Below are 10,286 nucleotides of genomic sequence, written 5' to 3' on the forward strand. Positions count from 1 at the left end.
GCTAGCCGCACTCACAATGGGGGGAACCACTGTAAAACTGCCCCTATTTTGGAGACCCCATCCTGCCCTGATGTTACCACACGTTTCCTTACCCCTGCAGACACACTGCCTGCGGATCACCCCGTGCGCCTGTCTGATGCTGGGGCTGTGATTTTCCTCTCCCGTGTCACTTGCTGTGCTCTAGTACCCAGCCAGCACCTTGCAGCACATCCAACAACATCTTGACCTCCTCCCAATACTCTTCTCCCCGAGCATTTTGCATGGAGATGTTGTTGCTCATCCACAGTTATGCATCGCCCTCCAGGACCTCCTGCCATGCCTCTCCAGGACCGCCTTCCTCTTCGCAGCCTTTCCCTCCCCACCGCCACCTCTGCCAGGATGAGAGAGCCCTTAACACAAAATGCTTTGCCACACTCCATCAGGTGGAAAAACAGCCACTGAGGAAAGAAACCTCCTTGGGTTTACACCCCTACAGAAATGGGGCTGCAGACCTCAGGGCTCAGCTCCTCACCAGCTTGTGTTAAAACCCACAGGGACTGACAGGTCCCAAATAACGTGCTCCTCTTTCACCATGGGCAGGTTGTGGAGCCGAGATATTTGGGGCAGTTTTGCCAGCAGAAGCACGGTGTAAAGGGCCACGGGTGGGTGTTTAACGTGGCACTCTCCTCCTAGGTGATGGGCTGATGGGGGCTGGTTGTGGGTCCGAGCGGTGCCGGCTGCGCACCCTGCTCTCCTCCAGCATCACGGGTAACACTGCTGGTGAGCGGTCGCTCCTGGGCTGCTTCCACCAGCACACGCTCGCCTGCTTGGCCACAGCACGCAGCTGCATGGGGGGCTCTTGCCAAACAGCACAGGGGAGGCAGGGAGGAGTGTTGTTCGTGCTGGCTACAACAAATACTGTTTTTACATCTCCTAGACAGGGTCAACTATCCCCATGGGGTGCTTGAAATGCTGGAATTCACCAGCTGTTTTCTTTGGACACTGGTGTGTTGTATCTGGACAGAAACCGAGGCGTGCTGTTGGACCGGGCACAGCCACCAGTCTGCTGCGCCAAGAAAACTTTGCCCGCTGCTAGGACCTCTGCCTGCTTTATAAACAGAAAGGCTGTTTGCCCTGATCTGTGGCTCTCTGGAGAAGAGGAGGAAGGCAGCTTGCCCAGGGTCATGGGGAGAGTTGGGGCAGGGCGATTTCCCAGGCTCCAACCTGATGGCTTCACCTCCATCCCTCCCCTCTGAGGGTCTCCAGCAGGACCCCACCAGCTTTGAGCAGGGGAATAAAACACAGCATAAAATCTCAGCACCTGAGGCAAGTGATAGACCTCACCCAAGGAGCTGTCTTACAGGCCAGAGAGAAAAATACTCAGAATAATGGATGCTGTACAGCGTATCCATGAGGTGCTTAGCACATGGTGGCTGCACACGGGACCCAGGGCTGCTTTGACAGAGACTCAGCTGCGGAGTAGTTCCTGGGAGCAGCCGGCGGCTTTGAACCCTTCTGGGATGTCGCTGTCCAGTTTGGAAATGATTTTGTAAATGGGCTTCTTCCAGGAGGGGTCGGCATCCTTGCCTGCCCTGACGGCGCTGAAGAACTCCCGCAGCGTCAGGCTGGCCACCTCCAGGAACCGCCCTGGCACCTGCAGCGAGACGGGCATCAGCCCATGGCACCACCGGGTCCCCAGCTCCCCCTCGCCTTGGCAAACCCCATCACGCCGCCACCCCTGCCCCCCGGCTCCCCCTCCTCACCTCAAAGTCGTTCCCCTTGTTATAGTGCATGTTGAGGGCGCGGAAAAGCTCCGAGTCCCGGGAGACCCGGAGGGTGCCGGCGTCCACGATGCCCTCCAGCAGGGCCTGCCGGGCAAACTTCTCCACCTGGATGTAGTAGAACTCACGGAAGTTGCTGAACCACTTGATGAGCTGGGAGGTGATGCAGCGGCTGAACTGCCGGGGGGAGAGCCGGAGGACAGGCGTTACGCCAGCCTGGAGCCTCCCGACCCATGAGCCACCGCAAGCCCAGCCACGTACCACTGGCCTGGCCCCAAACCCAGCCCTGCCCCAGGGGTGCAAAAGCACCAGCCAGGACCATGAGATGGGGGTGTCCGTGGTGCCTCTCCCCGCTGAGATTCGGATCCCAGCCGCCCTGCGGTGGGGAGGCACATTTGTGATGTGCTTTAATCCCAACGCCTCAATTGCACAGAGCGAAGACCTGGCAGCCCAGGTCTGCCCTGGCCCTGAGCACCCGCTCCAGGGCGGCCCATGCTGAAGTGGGTGCCGTCCCCCTGCTCCTGCCAGCAAGGCGGGGGGACATGAGAGCATCCCCTTCCCCACGGTTCCCCAGTCAGGCAGGCTGGGTGCCACGCTGCACGGGAGCCCTGCCTGGCGCCAGCACCGGGTGCTGCCATTTTACCTGCACGTCGAGGAAGTAGGCCTTCAGCAGAGTGGAGCTGGGGTAGCGGGTGAAGAAAAACATCAGCTTGGCCTTCTTCAGGTGGCCAGGGGTCAGCGCCTCCTGCATCTGCCTCGGGGTCAAGGAAAGCCTGCGCGCAGCAGCCCGACCGGCGCGGCGTGTCCCCGAGTGCCGGCCCTGGCACGCACATGCCCGGTGCCCACGATAACCCCTCGCCACGGCCCGGCAGCAGGGTGAGGGGGTTTGTCCCCGGCTGGGCAGCCACTGGCTTTTCCCTTCGGCATCCCCAGGGAAGCTGCCGCTCCCCACGGCGCTTCCCAGGCCAGTGGGAACAGGGATTTCCATGAGACGCCTGCTCCTGGCATAGGATGACAGGACCACCCGGATGGCCTAAGAGCAGGCTTGGGAGCTCCTGACTTCTACCCCCAGCTATGCTACAGCATCGAACCAGCCCTGAGGAGCAGCAGTGCCCCTCCGCAGCTCAGGACCCCTTTCCTGCCCACCTCTTTTTAGCCCCCTGTGGAACAGCGGGGACCCTGGCCCTGGGGAGACCGGCAGGGGCTGTGCCGAGCTGTGGCTCTGGAGGACAAGGGGAGCATGTCCAAGCCCAGGGACCTCTCTAGCTCCAGCCGAGCCCAGGGACCTCTCCAGCTGCCCCCAAAGGATATATGGGTGGAGGCAAAGGGCGCACCATCCATCGCAGCCTGCAGCTCCCCATGGCCATCCCTGCCAGCCGGCAGCAGCGCCAGGGTCTCCATGTTGGCAGGGCTCAGGGGCAGGGGATGCTGCTGCTGCTGTCTCACAACCGACGACCTCAGTTTGACAGTTCCCCAGTGCAAGTCGAGGGGCTCTGGAGGACCCCTCTGCAGAGCAGAGGGGCTCCCGCAAGAGCCGCTGCCCCAGAGGCCGTGCTGGCCATAGCCCAGCAGCTGGCTCAGCAGCTGGCTGTCCTGGACGGGGCCAGCCGAGCCCAGCGAATAACCCATGCTGGGTACCTGAGAGGGTTTTCTGACCCCCTTTGAACTGAAGGAGCCAGCATGAGAGCCTGGGCTCTTCCCCGCAGCTCCTGACAGGGCCTCAGCCTGGGGTGAGCCCAGAGAGCCTGGTGCGTTCATAGGAGATGGCTTTGCAAGTGGCTTTCTGCATTTCCCAGCAGCAAAATACTCTCTCCTGGCGTCTGGCCCCGGCACCGGGAGGCTGCAGTGCTGCTGCAGGAGGTGGCTGGCTGCCTTCGGCCAGACGGTCTTCAGGACAGAGTCCACCACCTGGGACATCACCCCGGCCAGCTCGTGCTTCAGCGCCTGTGAGAGGACCCTCGCTGCCGAGGGCAGGCCACCTGTGTCACCTCTATCCTCATCCTCCTCCAGCCCATGCACCTCCAGGACGCTCCTCCAGAGAGGTGCTTTGCGCAGGTCGCTGGTGGCAGTGGCACTGTCCTTGTCCGGTCTGTCTCCAGGCTTTCCAGGCAGTGGATGCACTTTCTCGGCACCCTCCTGGGTTTGGGCAGCATCCCCAGAGTCGCAGACCTGGGAGAACTTCTCCTGAAGCTGCCTCAGCTGCTGCTCTAAAAAGCAGAGCTGCTCTTTAAGCTGCTGGCAGCCCTCAGCATGGGGGTTGCTCCCAATGGGGGCCACTCGCCCGGCCACCCCTGTGCCCTGCTGGGGCACCCTCGGCTTCCTCTTGCTCTCCCGGGGCATCTCGCCGCCCCTCTCCCTCTCGTGCCCAAAAGCTGCCTCCAGGCTGGTGCCAAATGCCTGAGGGGTTGGCGGGAGGCTCATGCCTTGGATGATGCTCTCTACCCTGGCCCGCTTAGCTTGTAGGTGCTGGTCGGAGAGCTGGTCCCGTAGGTGCTGGTTAGAGAGCTGGTCCCTGTCACCAGCACAGGGCACAGGAGCCGGGGCACAGGTCCTGGGGAAAGCCAGGGCTTGCACTCCTTCTCCAGGAGATGCACCACGCTCATAGTCCTGAGGCAGGGCCACTGCCTGAGAGGAAGGGAAAAGGATGGTGGGATCCAGGCTCCTGCCAACCATTGGGTGGCTGAGGAGCTGTGATATCAGGGACGCACTGGGGGAAGGCAAGAGAGAGTCGGTCTGGAAACAGGGCTCCGACTTCAGCCCCTGGCCATGCCCTGAAGTGGCACGGTCTCTGTCCTGCTCAGAGCCAGTCCTGCCATCCATCATCTCTTCTTCCTGCCTGGACACCGGAGAGCTGACCCTCAGCTGGTTGGGGATCATTTCCAGTGACAGACTGGCAGGCTTCCCAGGTCTTTGATGTTTCAGCCTGCTAGCGGTGCGGAGCTGGAGAAAGAGCAAGAAACATCACTGGGCAGGACCTCATACAGCAGCTCTCCATGCACATGGCCAGAGATCTTTCCTCCCATATTTCCAGGGCATCCCTGCTCCCCTGAAAAATCTATTTCACCAGGGAATGACCCAGGCAGAAACCTCCAGGCGCTGCAAAACCTGTGAGCAGGCTGTCGGTGTTGCATGACAGCAGCAATGCCCTGGACACTGTCACAGCTCCCATCTACCAGCCAGGCATTCATTGTGCCCGGAGTACATTTCACATGGTTTGGGCCCTGGATGTGCCCGGCAGCACGGACTTCCCACACTGCCAGCTGCGCCCGCACCGGAGGCATTTGAGGAAACTCCCCTCTGGGCTTGTGGACTCAAGTACAAGGCTGGTGAGCACCAGACGGAGCCCTCTGCCACGCATGCCTGGGAAAAGGTGGTTTTGGGTCCTCCCAGGTGCTGGCAGAGCACGGGGATGGCAGCTACATCCCTGGCTGAAGGCATTCATGGTGTGTAGCAGCTAGGCCAGGGCATGGCTGCTGCCTGCTTCTGCGGGCACCCAGCACCCACCACCAGAGCCCCAAGGGCATGGTGATGGGCGGCAGTGCTGCAGGGCTGGGGCAGCACAAACAGGCTGGCTGGAAAGGGGCACAGTGAGGGTGAAACTGTGATGTGACTTGCTGCAAGCGGGACACACCGGGATGTTTAGGCTAACGCAGCACAGGGCTCCTAAACGCTTGGCAAAACACTGAATAAAAGGGATGGGGATTACGAGGGAAGAGAAAAACTACTGAGCCGGCAGCCCCAGGCTTAAAATTGTCACACTGACTCCAGGCAGGGATCCACCCCCTCCGCTCGTTCGCTCGCTCGGACAGCTTTGCAAAATAAGGTGCAAAAGCTCGTATCCTGGGCAATTACAGAGTAACCGTCCCTGTGGGATGCTTCTTCCTCATTCACATTAATTAGCAGTAGCTTTGCATCACTGAAGTAGGACAGTTTATGTCTTTTCCAGACACCTTTAAAGTGTCTGAGATTATTTTGCTATACCCAGAAATGTCTGATCATTTTCAACACCATCAGCCTCTTGTCCCCATGACTGTCTGCTCCACAGCGAGTCCCCCAGGCTAATGAGCAGTGTAGAAAATGGGTTTCTTCTCACTTCTCACACTTTAGCAGGTTGCCTTTCTTCAAACAGCCCTGTATTCCAGGCAGGGATCTGGGAGAGCTCTAGTCTGGACAAACCAAGTATTTTCTGTGTTGTCTGACACCACTTGTTGCTCTCCCATGTTGTCTCCCCACCCCTCCCGACCATTAGGGTTTCATTTTCCTAACAGTCTGTCATCAGGGCATTCAAACTGCTCAGTTTACCCGTGGCCAGTGCGAGGCCAGGGTGCCGGCAGCTCTCAGCATCAGCCCTTGCCCTTGTATAACAAGCTTCACCATCGCCTGCAGCCACCTCTTAGCCTGCTAGCCACGGAACAAAGCCACACAGCAAATGCAGCACAGTCATAGATTTCATCCACCCTTGAGCCTTTCCGCATGGCATGAGCACAAGACAGCCAGTCCTGCTACCTCACTCGGTTTGTTACAGAAACACCTTTTGGCACTTGGTCACAGTTTCTCACCTCCTCTGTGTTCAACAGCAAGGTCAGGGAGCTTACCCATCCCCTATGCTGAGGCTTCCCAGCCTCAGAAACCCGGGACAATACACCCCTCATAAGCAGATTGCCTCAGAGCTGGCAAGAAGCCCTCCACTTGCCTAAGGCTTCCAGCACCACCATCTTTCTGCCAGAGATCTGGAGGGTGGGAGCAGAGCCTGCGGTCCCAGGCCATGGCAGCCCACCGCGGGTGGCCTCGGCTTCCCCCCACAGCCTCCCCAGTGCCGCAGGACCGGAGGTGCTGCCCCAAGCAAACCACTCCTGCTGATGCAGCCCTTTCCCTGCTGAGTTAGCAGACGTGTGCTTCGGTTCCTACTCTTACTACCAGCCTTCACCAGTACCACCAAAACACTAAAAAGCAGCCGAGGCTCCTCTTACCTGAAGAAAAAGACCGAGGAACAAAATGAAGATGCTCAGAAGAGCAGGCAAGCGTGTCCTCTCCAAAACGGGAGCTACCCCACTTGGGCTCCTCAGGTGCTCCTCGGTGGGAGAGCCATGCACAGAGCAGCCTGCCGCCCCTCCAGCACTGCAAATCCCCACAGAGCCTTCCCCAGCCGGCACAACCCTGTCTTCAGCAAGCAGTCCCCGACCCGAGCGGCTCGCACATCTCCGCCCCACTCACCTTGGCCCCAGGGGCGCAGGGGCGCAGTGCCCCGACGGCAGACATCGGGGCCACGGATGCTGCAGAGGCAGCGCCGGTGCGTCCTCCCACTGCGCTCAGGTCCTTTAAAGAGGGAGTGGGGAGGCCGGAGGCAGCCAACCGGCTGGGAACAACTTCTGAATATGCAGATGGATGTCCAGGAGGTCAGGTCCAGCGCCGGGGTCCAGCCACCGTCCCTGCCGCTTGGCTCCCAGGCTCATAGCCCCTGGGGTCGGACGGGCAAGGGCTGGTGCCGAGCTGCTGGCTCCTCAGGTGAGCAGAGGGCCAGGTCAGCAATTCCCCCCTACAATTTGGCCTGGAAACCCCATCCAGGACCCAGGATGGTGAACCGTTGGTGAGATGATGCAAATACACCGGGCTAGAGGCAAGCAGGGCCGCGAGCAAGGAAGGAGCCGACCCGGAGCTCCAGGTGCTGCCCAGCTCCCACAGAAAGCGCCCAGGCATTTCCAACATCCCCTGCCATGGGGACACGGAGGCATGTCGCCTGGCCTGGAAGTCTGCGGTGTAGGACGTGGCCAGGAAATGGAACAACACAGGAAAAGCAGCAACACTGAGTCCCTTGCTGATCACAGGGTGCTTTAGAGACACTGTGTCATGTCCTGCCTGTGGGGAGGGGGAAGTAAATTTGTGATGCCAAATATGTCACGGTAAGGACATGAGTCTGGCGCGTGGCTAAGGGAGAAGAGGTGGCCCTCCCGTTGAGTCATGAGGTTCAGAAAGGACCCCCTTGCTTCCTAAACTCCTTCTCAGAGAGTTTAGGTGCGGCTGGATCCAGTCGCAGTCTCAGACTTGGTCAACGGTTTATGTCTGAGGGTGATGAGGACGATAAGGGTAGCCACACAGCACAGTCAGCGTCTGCCTGACAGACCCCTCTCAACCCCACTTGGGAGTGACTCAGATTTGCAAATCCCCTTGGTGTGGATTAAGGTGAAACGACACCCAAGGTCCATAAACAAACATCAACTTTACTAAGAATGAGAAACTCCTGTATGGAAAATATTCTATAACTGTTGGTTATTGCACGATTGTATTGGCCTGAGCTGTGCGGCTTTGCTGAAAGTAAGGTAGGCCTTTTGTTAGCAAACCCTGAGAGAAAAGGGGGAGAGAAAGATAAAGAGGGAAAGAGAGAAAGATACTGAGGTAGAAATATCACCAGTCCTGGATCCAGCGCTGGTCCTGCCAACGGGGGTGTTTGGTGTAGAAGCCCCCGAGCCCCTGTGCGTGCCCCTGTTTATTGGCCCCAGCCCTGGGCTTCTGGAATCTTCCCTCTTTGCGGCCTCAGGAGTGGTTGAGACACCTCTTTTTAGTAGCGTTGTACCGTTGCGTCGCCCACCGCCCGACTGCAGGACCGGAGCGGAAGGAGTCCCCGATCAACAGGTCGGTGCGCGCTGGAGTCCTCTCAGGTCTCTTCTCCCCGTCAGATGCAGCAAGATGAACCGGGCAAGGCTGTCAGCGCAGTCCCATTTGGGTCACCAAAACTGTTATCCCACAAGCGTGAGGTCGTTTACCCGGTGCGCAAGATGCCAATACACACACAGGGCAGAGGCATTTCATTTCATGTCTGTGCGGAGATGGGTGCTAGGTGGTCATTCCACAAAGCTAGCACAAAGTTCAGTCATGCAGGTACAATATTTATATGGTCTAGTTATGCATATGCATAAGTAATTACACAAAGCAGTTTTCTGTTGGTCTACCTTTCTCTTATTTCAACTTAAAGCTACTTTAATATTCTGCGCCTGCTCGCAGGAAGTGGCGGGGTAGCTTTCTTTGGTCTTTAATTGAGTCGGTGGTCATGATCTCCCCCTGTCGCCTTTACCTTTCCCCTAGTTACTGCGTTTTTTTCTGACTTCGTGTTTCTTGGGCACTCCCCCAGTCTTCAGCACCTTCTAGGGCAGGATGTTCCCCTTTTATCAGTCCCTGAAGTTCCTTGCTGTAGTTTCTTCTTTGAAGGTTAGTGATTAACCAACCCAGGGGCACGTGTGGTTGTGAGACACTTCGTGCAGGAGCAGTGGGGTGGGTGGACAAAGCGTAGCCACCTGTGCCACTCCTGGGACTTCATCTGCTTTGCCTCCACACACTTACTGAACATGGCCATGTTCGGTGTATTTATTTGGTAGGCAGGAGCCTGTGGTTAAAAGCAGTTGACATCAGGTGATCTTGTTCAAGGATATTTGCCCTGGAAAGACAGATCACAGAGAAATCCCTGGCAGAGAGCCTTTCTGGCTCAGATGCTTTTTATTAAAGCAGTCAGCACATCCTCAAAGCCTCAGAGACTATCCCCTGTTGATTTTTATTCAACCTCTTTTCTTTGAAAATAATCCCAAGGATGTTCATTGTGAATTTATTTTAGGAGACTATTTTGAATGTTCCAGTTTACCATTCATATATTATTAAGCAATGGCTAAATTAAGGATGTGTGCATAACCTGGACTTGGCTCCTTGAGAGATGCCTGGCTGCCAGACAACCTCTTATGACTATCCCAAGCTAATTCTCAGATTCTGCAAATGGGTTCCTTGGGTTTTCTTCCACCAGTTCCCCACCTAGAAGCAGAAAGAAAACAGAAGCTAGCTGGGGGATTCTCAAATGTTTTCAACATACAGACCACATCTGAGGAACGGGCTTACTTCTGGACTCATTTGCCTGTTTGCCACGGTGAGATGACCTCCTTGCCCATTTCCAGCCATGCAACATCCCACTGGCTGACGCTTGCAGCAATATCATCCTACATGAGCCCAACCCCATGATTTTTCAAGGTGAGCAGGAAGACCACCGGTACAGCTGTTCTCCAGCAATCCAGAGTTGGTTCAATGAAAAGCATCACAGAACAGCACCCTTTGGTAATACGTAGGTCCGTTTCGTACCAGGAATCGTATGTAGCATAACTCATAGGTAACATAAGTCGTAGTGTGAAAGCCTCTGTGTCCGCTTGTGCTGGGGCAGTACAGCATATGGACAGGCAGGGCCACACAAAGGTACTGACAACCAGGTCACAAGGCATAACTGAACCGTCTGCCTGCCACCTGGCCATGCACAGGGCTGTGGAAGACATCTTAGGTGTGGTTCAACAGGAGGCTCGAGGTACCATGGCCTGTCCCTGTCCTAGCCCTGCCCCACAGCCCCGTCCCCAGCCTGTCCCTGCCCCACAGCCCCTGCTTAGGCCTGTCCTCACCCCACAGCCCCGTCCCCTGCCTGTCCCTGTCCCACAGCCCCTGCTTAGGCCTGTCCTCACCCCACAGCCCCGTCCCCTGCCTGTCCCTGCCCCACAGCCCCTG

At 57.6% G+C, this 10,286-nt stretch overlaps 1 protein-coding gene across 1 annotated transcript; it reads right to left on the reverse strand.

Annotated features, from left to right (window-relative positions):
* Positions 1 to 1,291: 1,291 nt before the first annotated feature.
* PROX2 (prospero homeobox 2) lies at positions 1,292 to 7,118 on the reverse strand. Its single transcript, XM_072865216.1, has 5 exons — positions 6,975 to 7,118; positions 3,072 to 4,700; positions 2,404 to 2,511; positions 1,743 to 1,937; positions 1,292 to 1,633 (listed from the first exon to the last, which is right to left on the reverse strand). The coding sequence occupies exons 1-5, from the start codon at positions 7,017 to 7,019 to the stop codon at positions 1,448 to 1,450; spliced, it is 2,163 nt and encodes a 720-aa protein (XP_072721317.1). The 5' UTR covers positions 7,020 to 7,118; the 3' UTR covers positions 1,292 to 1,447.
* Between the last annotated feature and the right edge of the window lie 3,168 nt (positions 7,119 to 10,286).

Source organism: Ciconia boyciana, chromosome 6 (genome assembly GCF_034638445.1).
Source record: "Ciconia boyciana chromosome 6, ASM3463844v1, whole genome shotgun sequence".
Classification (NCBI taxonomy): Eukaryota; Metazoa; Chordata; class Aves; order Ciconiiformes; family Ciconiidae; genus Ciconia; species Ciconia boyciana.